The sequence below is a fragment of the Macaca nemestrina genome, chromosome 13 (assembly GCF_043159975.1).
Source record: "Macaca nemestrina isolate mMacNem1 chromosome 13, mMacNem.hap1, whole genome shotgun sequence".
Classification (NCBI taxonomy): domain Eukaryota; kingdom Metazoa; phylum Chordata; class Mammalia; order Primates; family Cercopithecidae; genus Macaca; species Macaca nemestrina.
In genome coordinates this window covers 24,799,263-24,815,394 of record NC_092137.1, presented here as the reverse complement: position 1 = coordinate 24,815,394, position 16,132 = coordinate 24,799,263, and the positions used below count along the sequence as shown (strand labels likewise).

Genomic DNA, 16,132 nt, shown 5'->3' with positions numbered 1-16,132 from the left:
TCGCATAGTCAGGCTGCAAATTTTCCAAATTTTTATGCTGTTTCCATTTTAAAACGAATGCCATTAATAGCACCCAAGTCACATTTTGAATGCTTTGCTGCTTAGAAATTTCTTCCACCAGATACCCTAGTCATCTCTCAAGTTCAAAGTTCCACAAATCTCTAGGGCAGGGGCAAAATGCCGCCAGTCTCTTTGCTAAAATATAACAGTCACCTTTACTCCAGTTCCCAACAAGTTCCTCATCTCCATCTGAGACCACCTCAGCCCGGACCTTATTGTTCATATCACTATCGGCTTTTCTGTCAAAGCCATTCACCAAGTCTCTGGGAGGTTCCAGACTTTCCCACAGTTTCCTGTCTTCTGAGCCCTCCAAACTGTTTCGACCTCTGCCTGTTACCCAGTTCCAAAGTCACTTCCACATTTTTGGGTATCTTTTCAGCAACGTGCCACTCGACTGGTACCAATTTACTGTATTAGTTCATATTCATGCTGCTGATAAAGACATACCTGAGACTGGGAAGAAAAAGAGGTTTAATTGGACTTACAGTTACATGGCTGAGGAGGCCTCAGAATCATGGCGGGAGGCGAAATGCACTTCTTACATGGTGGCAGCAAAAGAAAATGAGCAAAAAGCAAAAGCAGAAACTCCTGATAAACCCATCAGATCTCGTGAGACTTACTATCACGAGAAGAGCACGGGAAAGACTGGCCCCCCGTGATTCAATTACCTCCCTCTGGGTCCCTCCCACAACACGTGGGAATTCTGGGAGATACGATTCGAGTTGAGATTTGGGTAGGGACACAGCCAAACCATATCAAAGAGCAAAACCACTGTAACCGCTTCAGGCAGGGGCCAGTGCCTGCCGGGCATGCTCCCCTTGTCCTAATGGTGTGATTTCCTGTAAGAAAGGTGATAAATTCTCCCCATGAAGCTACAGAGTGTAGATGACGGGGACCTATAGCAGAGCTGATTCTCCCAAGGGAGGCCTCTGGTTTATTAGCTGCTGAGGGCCCGAGTACAACAGCAGACTCTGGGGACCACTTGGCAGCTCTGCCCAGAGGAGTGGAGTTGAGCCTTCACCACCTCCTCCTGCTCCAGAGCAGGCGCATCTGACATGCAGGATGAGCTGACTTCTCTCGGGCCTCAGGGACCCCTGAACTCAGCAGAACTGGAGCGGTGGGGCCTGCTCCCCTGCCCAGACCTTGTCAGGAGGCGAAGTCCCTGGCTGCTGCCCCTGTGACCTGGGATCTGCAGCCATCCAGTCAGGCCCTGATTGCTGAGGACCAAGCCACTGGTTCTAGGTTTTCTGGCCACCCTGGACCAGGGTGGTAATGTCTGGGATCTGCACTCTAGATACGGAGCTCCTGGGCATCCTGAGTCCCTGCCCACGCGCTCCTTGCCTTTCAGCAGCCGACCCCATGGCAACACGGGCCTAGCCACCCGGAAGCCCTCCACCCTGAGGGTCAGTGGCCACCTGTCCTCCAGCCACATCTCTGCCCTCCAGTTCCCTGGCCTCTGCCTGTGCCTGCTGTGGTTTCATTGGTATCTTGACCCTTCTCTGGACACACTTTCTTTAGTTGCGTCCCCGCCATGAGCCAGTTCTCATGCCCCTTGGCCTTTTACAGTTTCCATCCTGCAAAACCTCAACTTGGGGTTCTCCCCCAAGTGCCCCCCACCGTCCTTCACCAGACGCCATCATCACCGTCCTCCCCTCGGGGACGGGGGCAGTGCTGCCCTCTTGACCGGCTCCCTGCTGGGCCTCCTGCCCCTGGCTTTGCCTCCGCAGCACCACGTTCTGTCCCTGGTTTTCTCTCGCTACTGATCATCCAACCCATGGCTTCCAGGGCAGACGGTTCAGCCCACTCTCCTGAGCGCTGCCTGCAGGTGCCCGCACAGAGGCCCTGCGGCGCCTCAGAACCAAACCCTGTCTTTGCCCTCACATCTGCCACTCCTCCTCTGTTCCCCGTTCCAGAGACCGGTGCCACTCAAGCCATGGACCTCTTCTGACAAGAGCCACACAGTAAATACTTTTGGCTCTGTGGGCCACGCGGTCTCTGTCAATTCTACCCCACTCTGCCACTGGAGTGTTAAAGCAGCCAGAGACAATATATCAACCGATGAGCATGGCTGGGTGCCAGGAAAACTTGATGGAAACAGAGAGGATGGCTTGAGCGCAGGAGTCCAAGACCAGCTTAGGCAACGTGGCAAGACCCTGTCTCTACAAAAAATGTAAAAATTAGCTGGGTGTGGCGATACATGCCTGTACTCCAAGCTACTTGGGAGGTTGAGGTGGGAGGATCACTTGAACCCAGGACGTTGAGGCGGCAGTGAGCCATGTTTGTACACTGCACGCCAGCCTGGGCAACAGAGCAAGACCCTGTATAAAAAAAAAAAAGACAGCAGCAGTCAGCTTGAGCCCACAGGCCACAGTTTGCTGACCCTGATCTAAACCCTGCCCAGCTCTCAAGCCATATTTGTTTTTACCTCCATGGAAATCCCTGAAGGACCCTGGTGTGCTTTGCGTGTGTCTGTGACTTTGCGTGTGTCTGTGACTTTGTGTGTGTCTGTGACTTTGTGTACATGGCTGCCTCCGACAGGAGTGACCTCAGTGTCGTGTCTTGGGCTCGGCCAAGGCTCCTCCAGGAAGGCTTCCTTGATGCCTCCTCCCCAGCCGGCCCCCGCTTCTCTCTTGCGCAGTCCTCTGCTCTCTTTCTGGGCACAGAACTTGCCATGCTGCACTGGGCATGCTTACCTGTGTCCCGGTGTGACCCTCCGCTCTCTGAGGTGGACGATCTTGCTGGTTTTGTGTCGCTGGCACCTTGTGTGGTGCCTGGTCTGCTGTCAGTCTTTGATCGGGTCAAAGCAGAATTTCGTGAGCGATGGCTCTGTGCAGCCACGGCGGGTGGCTGAGGTGACCCCACAGGGCTCCTACCAGGAGCGCTCACGGTACAGCAGCCCACGCAGGACTGTTGCGCTTCTTGTGGCACGAGGATGCTGAGCACAGAGCCACATTTAGGATGCTTCACTGCGTTTCTGGCTCCCCTCAGTTGCTCTGAAGGGGCCATTGCCACCCTCAGCCTTGTCAGGGCCAGAAGCTGCCTGTCCCAGACCCCTAGCTGTTCCCGAGGCAGGTCTGTGAGGTCTCTCTGGAGGGCAGCGTGGTTCCCGGCTCATGTTTCTTGCCAGGATCGGGGCGTTTCTTCCAAGAAATATCTGAACTTGCCCCTAGCAGGCCCTACCGTTGCCTCTGACCCTCTCCTGTCCCTCACAGGAGAACCTCATGCTTTCCATCCTGCCCAAGCACGTGGCTGACGAGATGCTGAAAGACATGAAGAAAGACGAGAGCCAGAAGGACCAGCAGCAGTTCAACACCATGTACATGTACCGCCATGAGAACGTCAGGTACGCCGGCCCGGGGTGCGGGCTCTGATGACAGAGCAGGCCGTGGAGGCTGCGTCTTTGTAGGACCCACTAGGCGCTGTGGGCTTCGAGAGGTTTTCCAGGGACCAGAAGCGAGGCTCCCCACGGCACTCATCAACCCGGCGGGAGAAGCTGCCGGCAGGTGTTTAAGCTACAGTGTGTTCTAGGCTGCCTGGTCCAACCCCATCATAGAACAGACATCACCCAGAGTGGGGAAGGGACTCCTGTGAGGTCACCCAGCTGTTCGGGGCCAGCACTGGGGCTAGAGCCCTGACCTCTGATTCTAGGAAGAAGGATGAGTTCAGCCCGGGCAGGAGGGGGCAGTGTGGGGTGGTCCCCAGGCACCACAGGGAGGGATGCCTGCAGGGGGAGGTCCACTAGGACAAGTGCAAGGTCAGAGCCCTGACTTTACCTGGAAGGGCCAGGGTCTCACTGCCCTGGAGGGGGTGAGGGAGGACCTTCTCCCACCCTGATCCTGGCCGCCCTGCGGGTTGGAGAGGGAGCGGGCACACCTCGCTGCCTGGAGCCTCACCCCCACGGTTCGTTCCTCATGCAGCATCCTCTTTGCCGACATCGTGGGCTTTACCCAGCTGTCTTCTGCCTGCAGTGCCCAGGAGCTCGTGAAGCTGCTCAACGAGCTCTTTGCCCGCTTTGACAAGCTGGCAGCTGTAAGTCCCTGGTCCCGCCTGGGTCTCCGGCGGGGCCTGCCCTCATGGCCTGTGCCTGGCCACCATCCCCGGCCCCATGATTTTCTCCCTCTGTCCTTCCTCTGCTTTCTTGGCCACTCCTCCCGCACTGCTGAGGGGCTGGAGCATAGGCCAGGACCTCCCCTTTCAGAAATACCACCAGCTGCGGATTAAGATCCTGGGCGACTGCTACTACTGCATCTGCGGCCTGCCTGACTACCGGGAGGATCACGCCGTCTGCTCCATCCTCATGGGGCTCGCCATGGTGGAGGCCATCTCGTAAGTGGGGTGCCTCTGGGAGGGAGGCTCCCAGAGCAAGGGCCCCAACCCTGGGAGAAGCAGGTCTTTTGCGCTGGCCACAGCCCCTGGGTGGGGATCGGCTGGAGGCAAAGACTGTGCCCTGCTGGGACACGGCGCCGGTTGATGGGTGGCACAGGCCCCTGCTCTGGAAGCTGGGACGTGGCTTACCTTCCTCACAGCCCAGGGGAACTGTAAGCCTCCCCCAGCCTGTGGTGCCTGCTTTTCCAGCCTTAGTCCACATATTCCCTTTATACTGGAAGTTGCAGTTGTGAAATTCCTCACGCTTCCTCACACTTGCTAGGACCCCCACAGGGGCTCCCCATCTCTCCTCAGTGTTTTCTCACCATGACCCCCGAAGGCACTGCCCTCTCCATCTTGTGGTGCAGTGACTGTAAGCCCCTGGCAGAGGGGCTCAGGGCTGGGGCTGGAGCCCACCCCAGCCTCTGTGCTCCAGCCTAGGCTGTGAGGGAGGCAGACTCTCCTGCGCTCACTGTCCCCCCTCTTGCCCCTGCTCCAAGTGCGCTTGCAGCTCTCGGATGGGCAGTCCCTCTGGTTGACTTCCAGCCTCTGGGGAACCCGGGGTGACATCAGGCACCAACGCAGAAAGGGAAGCTCCTGCTGAGGCCCCTCCCCCATGAGATGGAGTCCTGGAAGTTGCCCGCCCTTTACCCTCTTCTCCGAGGGGGCAGCTTTGCATTTTTACCGTCTTCCAGGTTAAATCCCATCTAGTATTGCCCTGGAAAGAAAGCAATGTTGGCCGGGTGCGGTGGCTCACGCCTGTAATCCCAGCACTTTGGGAGGCCAAGGCAGGCGGATCACCTGAGGTCTGGAGTTTGAGACCAGTCATGACCAACATGGAGAAACCCCGTCTCTACTAAAAATACAAAATTAGCCGGGTGTGGTGGCACATGCCTGTAGTCCCATCTACTCTGGAGGCTGAGGCAGAACGGCTTTAACCCAGGAAGCAGAGGTGGCTGTGAGCCGAGATCGAGCCATTGCACTCCAGCCTGGGCAACAAGAGTGAAACTCCGTCTCAAAAAATAAAAAAAAAAGAAAGAAAGCAATGTGGCCTTTATCCCAGGGGCGGTAGTCCAGGAACTCTAGCATCCTCTCCCTGCCCTGTCAGACACGTTCAGGCAAGGGACTGCTCACCGCTATTTTGTTCACCTCTATGTCTGCAGCACCTCGAACGTGCCTGGCACATACTTGACGCTCAGTGAAATATTAACTGCATGAATGAATAAAAGAGTAATCAGCAGAAAGAAACTGGAGGCCCCTCGGGAAGTGGGGATAGGGAGGAGAGTCGCTTGGTGCCCTCGTCCTGCTGGCCTGTGATGCCTGACTCTGGGCTGGCCCTGGCCTGCCTTATCCCCCACCCAACACCATGGGTTACTGGACTTCAGTGCAGGCAGAAAGCTGTGGGGACCTTGCCAGGCCCCCTCCCGTGGAGGGGAAGAGGCCCACGATGAATTTCTTTTGCAGGCTGGCTGTCTTGTGAAGGCCACGCCCTGACCCTCCTTTCTGTGTGTCCGTGGCAGGTATGTGCGGGAGAAGACCAAGACTGGGGTGGACATGCGTGTGGGGGTGCACACGGGCACCGTGCTGGGGGGCGTCCTGGGCCAGAAGCGCTGGCAGTACGATGTGTGGTCAACTGACGTCACTGTAGCCAACAAGATGGAGGCCGGCGGCATCCCTGGGTGAGTGCCCTTCCGCGGGGGCAGGTGTGAGGACTGGGGCGGGGACTGGACCGTCCCCTCCATACCACAGGGCTGTGACCCTGATGAGGGACAGGGGGCCTCCGAGAAGGTCCCCCCACCACCCCGGAACAGCATTCCTCCTGTCCTGCGCCAGCCCTGGCTAAGGCCGTTCTCACCTGCCTTGGGGTGAAGCCTCTTTGGGCCTGATGTTAGATGTGGCTTCTCCTGCCTGGACCCTGCAGTAGCCTGTCCTCCTTTACCCTTTACCCACTTAGGGGGCTGCCCCAGCTCTCCTTATGCCAGAGCCCAGGTCTCCCCAAAGGGAGAGTAATGAGCAGTCGTCAGTGGCGGGCTCGGAGGCAGTGTTTTGCAGGTTGCAGTGCGATTACGTGTCTTACTTGAGCTCCTTTACAGGATCAGTGAGTAATGGAGGCCCTGCCTTTAGCAGGGCCAGGCTGAGGGAGGATCAGCTCAGCCTTCCCCACCTGGGCTGGGCAGCTTCCTTCAGTGGCATTTAGGATTCTTGCCCTCAGTGGTAACTCCTCAGAAACGGGTTTTATTTTCCCTTGGCAGCAGGGGTTGCAACTGAGAAATGTGCAAGGTGGGGGATAATTGGATCTTGTGGCTCACACTTGTAATCCCAGCCCTTTGGGAGGCTTGAGGCGGGTGGATCACCTGAGGTCAAGAGTTTGAGACCAGCCTGACCAACATGAAGAAACCCCATCTCTACTAAAAATACAGAATTAGCCAGGTGTGATGGTGTGCACCTATAATCCCAGCTACTCTGGAGGCTGAGGCAGGATAATTGCTTAGAACCTGGAAGGCGGAGGTTGCAGTGAGCTGAGATCGCGCCACTGCACTCCATCCTGGGCAACAGGGCAAGACTGTCTTAAAAAAAAAAAAAAAAATCCTTATCACATTTGATCCACTTCACAGTGGATCAAAGATTGAAGAAAGATTGTACTCCTGTGTCGTGGTTCCAACACTGAGGCTGAGATGGGAGTAGGCGTCACACAGCCCACACAACTAGTTAGTGGGCCGCCAAGTGGCAGATACTCCACTTGGCGCCTGCCTCCACTTGGCCACTGCCCCACATGCCCGAGAGACACGGGGCCGAGCAGCAGCCAGTGCATCTGTGGTCCGTGGACTGTCCCCGGGGGTTGTGAGGGCCACCTCCAGCCGGCGCTCAGGGCCTCTCTCTCTGCAATCCAGGCGTGTGCACATCTCCCAGAGCACCATGGACTGCCTGAAAGGGGAGTTTGATGTGGAACCAGGCGATGGGGGCAGCCGCTGTGACTACCTAGAAGAGAAGGGTATTGAAACCTACCTCATCATTGCCTCCAAGCCAGAGGTGAAGAAAACAGCCACCCAGAATGGCCTCAATGGCTCGGTGAGTTCCCCACCCCACCCCCAGATGAGGGGGTTGGAGAGGAGGAGATTAAGGAAAGATGGCAGAAGAGTTGCAGGACCCAGTGGTGGCTGGCTATGAGAGGTGAGTGGCAGGCTGGCACCCTTCCTGAGGGATAGCTGGTTTCTGGGGGGAGACGGTGAGTGTAATTCATGGCAAGTTGCAATGGAGGTGACTGTAGCATATCCCAAGACCACATCCAAAAGGGAGGCACTGGAGGTGTGTTGGTGGCGCCCAGGAGAGCAGCTGGGCTGGAGCTCAGAGTCTTCTGCACGGAGGAAGTGAGTGAAGCCACCGGAGTGACACGGATGCTCAGGGAGAGACTCACAGACGAGGCTGGGAGTGGGGTGACTGGTCATGGGGAAGGAGGACCAAGGCCAGGAAGGTTTCCTGAGTGGGAAATGAGGAAGGAATGAGATAGAAGTCATAGCGCAGGGGTGTCCCATCTTTTGGCTTCTCTGGGCCACATCGGAAGAAGAATTGTCTTGGGCCAAACATCAAATACTGCGGGTTGAACAAGCTCGCAGCAGAGCATCCTATGGGCCTGCCCTCTGGTCTGGTCTTTGTGTGGGGCCCCCCGAATATCTACAGACCTGAAGCAGTCAGCAGCTTCCCCAGGCCTGTCCACCAACCCCCAAACACCTCCTGTCAGTCTGATTAGAAACCAACAGCAGCTGTTGCAGAAATTGATCCCTTTACCATCCCCTACTGAATCTGGAGGTGGTTTTATTTTTTGTAATCTCTCGTGTCAAAACCCTTTCCTCCAGTATGGGAGTCCATCTAACAAGACTTGGAATTAAGGAGCGTGGTGGCTGTCAGGGAAATCGTGTCATCTGAGACTGCTCCGTGGCTGAGGCTTTGCCTAATTGTGGCTAAAGCAAAGCCCACTCTGGGGAGGCTGCAGGAGTGTGGCTGATAGACTCCCTGTTCATTCTAGCCTCGATGTCAGTCTCATCCAGTGTCATTTTAAAGGCTTTCTCTGACACCTCCCAAATTTGTATCTCCAACCCCAGTGGCTTTCCTGCACTCAACATACAGCCACTTGTATGCCTCCATTTGTACATATAATAGGCATCTTAAATGCCACCTGTCCAAAGCTCCTGTCCGCCTTCCCACTCCAAAACCTGTTCTCTCTCGGTCTTCCCATCTCAGTTAATGGCAGTTCCATCCTTTTATTTATAATTGCTCAGATCAGGCTGGGTGCGGTGGCTCAAGCCTGTAATCCCAGCACTTTGGGAGGCCGAGGCAGGCGGATCACGAGGTCAGGAGATCGAGACCATCCTGGCTAACATGGTGAAACCCCATCTCTACTAAAAATACAAAAAACTAGCCGGGCAAGGTGGTGGGCGCCTGTAGTCCCAGCTACTTGGGAGGCTGAGGCAGGAGAATGGCATAAACCCAGGAGGCGGAGCTTGCAGTGAGCCGAGATCTCGCCACTGCACTCCAGCCTGGGTGACAGAGCAAGACTCCGTCTCAAAAAATAAAAGATAAAAAAAATGCTCAGACCAAAAAGTTTGAAGTCATCCTTGACACCTCACTTTGCAATCCACAAGCAAGTTCCATGGCCTCCGGTTGCTCTAATCCCACCACTGCCTCCCACACGCTTGTCACTTCCAGCCCTGTCTGTGCCACTTATCCCACCCCCGGATCATGGCTGAGCTCTCCTTTCCTCTAGGCCCTGCCCAATGGAGCACCAGCTTCCTCAAAGTCCAGCTCCCCTGCCCTCATTGAGACCAAGGAGCCCAACGGGAGTGCCCACAGCAGCGGGTCCACATCAGAGAAACCCGAGGAGCAGGATGCCCAGGTATGTGCAGGGCTCAGGGCAGGGGGTCACTGAGGGGCCAGATGTGGGCAGACACCAGGAAGCAATACATTCCTGCAGCAGGAGTCCTATGCTGGGGAGACCTGGCCACCACCCAGGACCTCCTCCTGCTTAGCATTGTAACCATGGGCAGGTCACCCCTCCAGCCCCACAAAACCCTACTGTCTCCTCATCAGTTACATGTTGGGGTGACCTGGAATCCTGTAGATTTGAGATCAGTGAGGACCTCCATGGAAAATTCTATAGGGTCTGAGACAATTTTGGAAGTGAGATTTCAGACCTGGACTCCTCTCTGGCTAGGTTCAAACCCAACAAGTTCCGTGCAAGATGGGATATTTCCGCAGCCCCAAAGGCGAGGAAAATTAGCATGCTGTCCCAGAGTGCGGGGTGCCTCTTGGGGAGCACCCAGAACTGGTCCCTGACTGCAGGGCGTCTGGAGTATGTTTCCTGATGGAGGTCAGTGCCGCAGAGACGGGGTGTCTGCCCTGCCGGGGCTGCCAGGCTCACCGTGTGAGGGGGACAGGAGAGCTGGCCCTGGTGCCATTAGAGCAGATGCTGTAGAACAAGATGGTGGACGGGGCTTAGGGTAAATTAGGGTTTTCTCAAGTCCCCCAACATTCAGCAACTTTTCCTTATTGCAGTTTTCTTGAGAGAAAGTGGAGGTACAGACTCAAGGCACTCACTAGCAAGGAGGACACAGATACAGCTTTAGCAGCCTGTGATTTTTCGGGCCCTGAGCCTTAGCCAGGCCCACGCTGCTCCCGGATCTGCTTCAGGAACAGGTTCCTGCTGCTGCCACAGACCATCCATGTGATTTTACAGAAGAGGAAGATGTGGCTGGGGAAACATTATCTGGGGTCAAACTGTCAACCAGTGGCACACCTGTGCCGATGCTTAAGACCAGGAAGTTTTTTTTTTTTTTTTTTTTTTTAGATGGAGTCATGCTCTGTCGCCCAGGCTGGAGTGCAGTGGCGTGATCTTGGCTCACTGCAACCTCTGCCTCCTGGGTTCAAGTGATTCTCCTGCCTCAGCCTCCCGAGTAGCTGGGATTACAGGCGTGCACCACCATGCCTGGCTGATTTTTGTGTTTTTAGTAAAGACAGGATTTTACTGTGTTGGCCAGTCTGGTCTCAAACTCCTGACCTCAAGTGATCCACCCACCTCAGCCTCCCGGAGTGCTGGGATGATAGGCGTGAGTCACCACGCCCGGCCCCAGGGAGTCTTGACTGTGGCTCCCAGATGCACTGTTGAACCGGTTCAGACAGCTCTCAGCTATTGAGCGTGCCAGTCTCAGTGATTGTTTAGACTGATGGCTGTGTCATCACAGCCAGGATTCCTGTTTTTGGAGTTGATACTTCTTCCTTGGAACTGGGAATAAAATGGTAATGGGTGCCCCAGCTCCACCTACCCGCCCCTCGTCAGCCCTCTAGTGATGAGAACATTCTTTTCTCTCCCATCGCTTCCCCCTCAGATCTTCCTTTGCAAATGAGCCAGATGGGAGTTCCTTTAATAGTTCCCTGAAGCCCTAGAGCTGGGAGCCATTCATGTCCCCAGGGTGCCGATGTATATGGCCCCCACATCTACACAGCAGGAAGTGCCAGGACTGTCCCAACCCGCAGCTGTCTCGATTACAAGTCTCCTACTCGGGAGCCAGGAGCTCCCTACAATGCTGTCATTCGCGACCGCCCCTGCAGAGCTCTGGTGGGGCCCAGGGAGCCAGGAAGGCCTGGAGCGTTGGGTGTAGACCCAGGCCACATGGAGCCACATGGGAGCATGGGGAGGACTTCCCGGAAAGGGATTATGGAGCTGGAGGGATTGGTCCTCCGAGTATGCCCTCTTTTGTTCCTTTCCTCCTCCACCTCCGTCTTTCTCAGCTCCTCCCTGTCACTCTGTCCCATCTGCCCCACTCACGCTGCCTCCCTGGCTTACAGGCTGACAACCCCTCATTCCCCAACCCACGCCGGAGGCTGCGTCTGCAGGACCTGGCTGACCGAGTGGTGGACGCCTCCGAAGACGAGCACGAGCTCAACCAGCTGCTCAACGAGGCCCTGCTGGAGCGAGAGTCTGCCCAAGTGTAAGCGCCACCCGGAGGCGTCCAGGCCCACCGCTCCTCCCGGGCCCTGACAAGGGATTCAGGAAACCGGGCATCCCAAATACGGCCCCCCCTGCTAGGCCGAGGCAGGTGTGGCATTTGGGATTCATGGGGCTTGTTCCCACTGCAGAGTAAAGAAGAGAAACACCTTCCTCCTGTCCATGCGGTTCATGGACCCTGAGATGGAAACACGCTACTCGGTGGAGAAGGAGAAGCAGAGTGGGGCTGCCTTCAGCTGCTCCTGCGTCGTCCTGCTCTGCACAGCTCTGGTCGAGATACTCATCGACCCCTGGTGAGGGAGGGCAGGGCCACAGGTTTCCTCGGCTGCGGCGGTGCCGGGAGGCAGGCGTCTCAGCGGGAGCCTCACATTGGGGAGCAAGCCTTGTCTCTGCTCCCTGACCCACTGGGACGGTCCCACGGGCTCCAAGAGTGCTAGATGGCACCCTGGGCTTCCTTCCTTTATGTCGCCCCAAGTTTTGGAGCAGTCCTAGTGTCAGAATGGGGATCTGGCCAGGATCGAGAGAGCTGAGGAACAGAGGCCTCCAGAAGGCTGGAGACCTTGGCTGGATGGGTCCACAGTGATTCTTGGGACAAAGATGGGGACACTGCATCAGCCTCAGTCACCAAGGCTGACCTGGCCCCTTTCTTGGCTCATCTTGATATAGATTTTAGGCTCTGGGCACAGACTGACCCCCTCTCTAACACAGCAGCAGGCCCTCCAGGGCAAGGTGGGCCTCCTGGAGTCCCCAGCCGGTGAAGCCCTGTCTGAGGGTGATGACCACTCTCTCGTTCTCCCTTTCTCCCCTCGGCCAATCGGGGATTCCCCGTCACAGAGGATTACTCCTGACAAACTGTAATCCTGCTGGGAGCCTTGGGCTCGGTCACACCATCTAAGATTGTGGGTGTGTGACCATGTGCAGGTCACTGCAGGCTCCGGCACCATCTGTTTCCTCCTCTGTGAAATGAGGAGAACAAACCCTGCCCCAGCTGACACTCAGGACTGTGGTGAGGCTCAAATTCACTGATTCCATGAGTATCGACTGGTTGTCTGCTTCGTGTCTGGCGATCAGGGGCTGGCTGGGGCCATGGCAGTGATGCGGCATACAGAAACCCCTGCTCTCGTGAGACCTGGGTTCTGGCAGGGGAAGCTATAGGCATAAGCAATTAAACAAGTAAAATACGCATCCATGCAGGAGTAAGTACTGCAGATCCAGGGCGGGCAAGGAAGGAAGTGGGTATGCTGCCCGGGGGCTTTGCTTTGTTTGCATTTTGATGTGGGATGATCAGAGCAGGCCTTGCTGGCAGAGTAATATCTCAGTAATGCCCGGAAGCAGGTGAGGGGTGAGGCTTCTGCTATCTGGGGGACACCTGCTTCGGATAGAGGTGCTGAGGCTGGAGTGGCCTGGCCCCTGGAGGCACGGTGAGGAGGCATTGCAGCGGGAACAGGGGCCACTGGAAGGAGTAGCAGGAGTCCAGCTCAGAGACGTGGGGCCTCAGACGCCACCGCAGGGCGCCAGATTCCACTCTTAACACAGGAGGCTGCCGGAACAAGGGAGCAAAGGAGTCCCTCGTTGTGACATATGCCCGGAGAGGCTCACTTCTGCTGAGAACAGCGCTTAGTGAGCACAGCGGGAGCAGTGAGACCAGAGGAGACCAGATAGTGACCCAGACAAGCCACTGCAACCAGGCCAGGCCGAGGAGAGAGGAGGATCAGTGGTTGGATTCTGAATTTTCTGGATTGACGAATGGATGCTCAATGTATTTTGGAGACAGAACTGACAGGATTTGCTGGCAGATTGGTTGTGGGGCATGAGTGTGGAGTTAAGGACGTCTCCTGGGCTTCTGATCTGAGCAACTGGCAGGACAGGGGTGCCAAGATGGGGACGAGGTGGCAAGACGAAAGTGCAGACGCAAAGATCAGGAGTTCGGTTTGGGATGCGTGAAGTTTTTAATGCCCATGAGCCAAGGAGGCCAGAGTCCATGATCTGGAGTTGAGAGGGCCGGTGGGGTTGGAGATGTGAACCTGGCGTCGCCAGCATGCAGGCTGTGCAGTAACACGAGACTCGCTGAGCTCAAGGCAGCATGTCCAGATGCAGGGATGGAAAAGTACCAGCAGGGACTCAAGAAACCAAATGAGAAAAGTGTCTCAAGGAGGGGCGAGAGGTGACTGAAAATGGGACGTGGATTTAGCTACCAGGAGGCTTCTGGGGCTCTTGGCAAGAGCACCTTCCAGGGAGGGATTAAATGGGGATGGGTGTGAGCAGAGGGTATGGAAGGCAGGTTTCCCGGAGTCATCGGGTTAAGGTGGATGTGTTAAGAGTGTGTCCACGGTGAAGCTGGGGGTGGCTGCCATAGGCGGACTCTTAGCAGCCCCCGGCAGCGAGGGAGCGATGCTGCTCTGTGCTCTGTCCCTTTAGCACAGCGACATGGCCGGGGCGCATTCCTAAGATCCCTGCCCAAGTTTATCCTGGGCTGTGCCCAGGCCACCTGTGAGTTGTTCCCTCTCTGGGAAATGTCCCAGGCAGCAGCTGCAGCTGGAGAGTGGCCGCTCCCAGGCCAGCACTCAGCTGGCAGCCCCTCTCATCAGGGCCTTTGTCCCGTTCTGCACGGCAGGCAGCAGCAATTCCCTGGCACTGCATGGAGCTGTACAGGCACGGGCTCATGCTGTGCTGAGAGGCCTTCCCATCCCCTACCCCCTGCCCCTGCCCCCTGTCCCCCGCCCCCTGTCCCTTGTCCCCCATCCCCTGCCCCTTGTCCCCCATCCCCTGCCTCCTAGCCCCTCACCGCATCTCACTGTCCCCTCTGGCCCCTCCCAATTGTCTTCTCTTTGTCACAGGCTAATGACAAACTATGTGACCTTCGTGGTGGGTGAGATTCTGCTCCTCATCCTGACCATCTGCTCCCTGGCTGCCATCTTTCCCCGGGTAAGAGGCACTTTTCTGCTGAGCTTGGAAGCGTCTGGAAGTGAGTGGCACTCCCTGTAAAACTGGGTGGTGATGGAGTTATTCTTTCTGTCAAATCCTGACAGACAGACACTCTTCTGTTAGGATGGTCCAGGCACTTGCCCATCCATTCATTCACCATCAGCAGAGCACTCCCTCTGGCTGGGCCACCTGGCCGTGGCAGGCCGGTGCTGGGCCATAGTGGACTGTGGCAGGCTGTGGCTGGCCGATGGTGGGCCTTGGTTGGGCCGTGGCTGGGCTGTGGCAGGCCGTGGCACTGCGGCACACATGAGTACGGCAGAGTCTGGGTACACAGGAACCTGGGTAGAGAAGCAGTTAGAGGGCCAGCTGGAAGGTGGGCTGGCCCTGACTGTGAAGGCCCTTAGAAGCCAGACTAAAAGGATTAAAACTTCCTCCTGTACGGCACTGGGGTACCAAGCAGAAGTTTTTTTAATCAGAATGACAAAGGTAAAGCAGTGTTTAGGAACATGAATCTCACAGGTGGCTCGCCAGGTCACTTGGAGCCAGGACAGGCAGGAGTAGCTGACCAGAGACAGCAGCCCTGAAAATTGTTCTCTGCCCTGGCCTCACCTCGTCACCGCATGTGCTGTGGAGAGGGCTGCGAGCTGGAAGCTGTGCTGTTGCACAGGCACCTGGAGGAGGTCCAACGCAGCGCCAGAACTCCCATGCCCTCTTCTCAGCTCTGCCCCTTTGTCAGCTGTCGGGCGACTCCCAGGCAGAGCCCCTTTTGAGGCTCCTGGAACTGGAATATGGGAGCAGCCTGAGTTGCTGGCAGTCACGTCTGCAGGAGAAAGGGCTGGCAAAGGCTCACGGCCCTTGAAATTCCATTCCTTCTAGGCCTTTCCTAAGAAGCTTGTGGCCTTCTCGACTTGGATTGACCGGACCCGCTGGGCCAGGAACACCTGGGCCATGCTCGCCATCTTCATCCTGGTGATGGCAAATGTCGTGGACATGGTGAGCTCCTGCTGTCCTTGTTGAAGGGACGTCCCTATTCTCAGTGGAGAAGGGCTTCTGTTTGGGTCACACGAGCAGTTTCTCAATCCGTCCCTCCACAGTCATGTAGCTTTGGAGTGGCTCCTAGGTTCCCAAACACATCATCCCTGCCTAGTGGAAGGAGTCTTGTCCCTGTCATCCAGGGATCCTCTGGGATGGACTTGTTTCCTTGAAACTCCTCTCCCAGAGTCCAAGAGCCCAGTTCCATGTGCCCAGGCCTGTGTGTGCTAGGTGCCTTATGTATGTTGATTCATTTAATCTGTGAGAAAGTCCTGAGCAATTGTACTAGTATCTGCAGTTTCATATGGAGAAACAAACGCTCAAAAAGAGTAATCAGCTGGGCACGGTGACTCACACCTGTAATCCCAGCACTTTGGGAGGCTGAGGCGAGTACATCACGAGGTCAGGAGTTTGAGACCAGCCTGGCCAACATGGTGAAACCCCATCTCTACTAAAAATACAAAAATTAGCCAGGCATGGTGGTGCACACCTGTAATCCCAGCTACTCGGGAGGCTGAGGCAGGAGAATCGCTTGAACCCTGGAGGCAGAGGTTGCAGTGAGCTGAGATTATGCTACTACATTCCAACCTGGGTGAAAAGTGAGACTCTGTCTCAAAAAAGTAAATAAATAATAATAATTCCCTTGCTCTAGGTCACACAGCCAGGAAGTGACAGAATCCAGAATGGAGGCAGTTCTAAGTCCTGGTCCTGTGTGTTCTTCCTCCCTGAGGGGGCAGCCAAATGCTTTCT

General features: G+C 56.2%; 1 protein-coding gene across 6 annotated transcripts in view; it reads left to right on the top strand.

Annotated features, from left to right (window-relative positions):
• LOC105479810 (adenylate cyclase 3) overlaps positions 1-16,132 on the top strand; it is a 101,074-nt gene that overhangs the window by 74,495 nt on the left and 10,447 nt on the right. For all 6 annotated transcript variants that reach the window (XM_011738115.3, XM_011738114.3, XM_071076298.1 and 3 more), the window contains 10 exons: positions 3,273-3,403; positions 3,978-4,089; positions 4,259-4,386; positions 5,946-6,104; positions 7,317-7,494; positions 9,188-9,316; positions 11,266-11,408; positions 11,557-11,718; positions 14,263-14,350; positions 15,227-15,343. In XM_011738115.3, the coding sequence (XP_011736417.1) occupies positions 3,273-3,403; positions 3,978-4,089; positions 4,259-4,386; positions 5,946-6,104; positions 7,317-7,494; positions 9,188-9,316; positions 11,266-11,408; positions 11,557-11,718; positions 14,263-14,350; positions 15,227-15,343 (1,347 nt within the window). The remainder of the gene's footprint in view (positions 1-3,272; positions 3,404-3,977; positions 4,090-4,258; positions 4,387-5,945; positions 6,105-7,316; positions 7,495-9,187; positions 9,317-11,265; positions 11,409-11,556; positions 11,719-14,262; positions 14,351-15,226; positions 15,344-16,132) is intronic.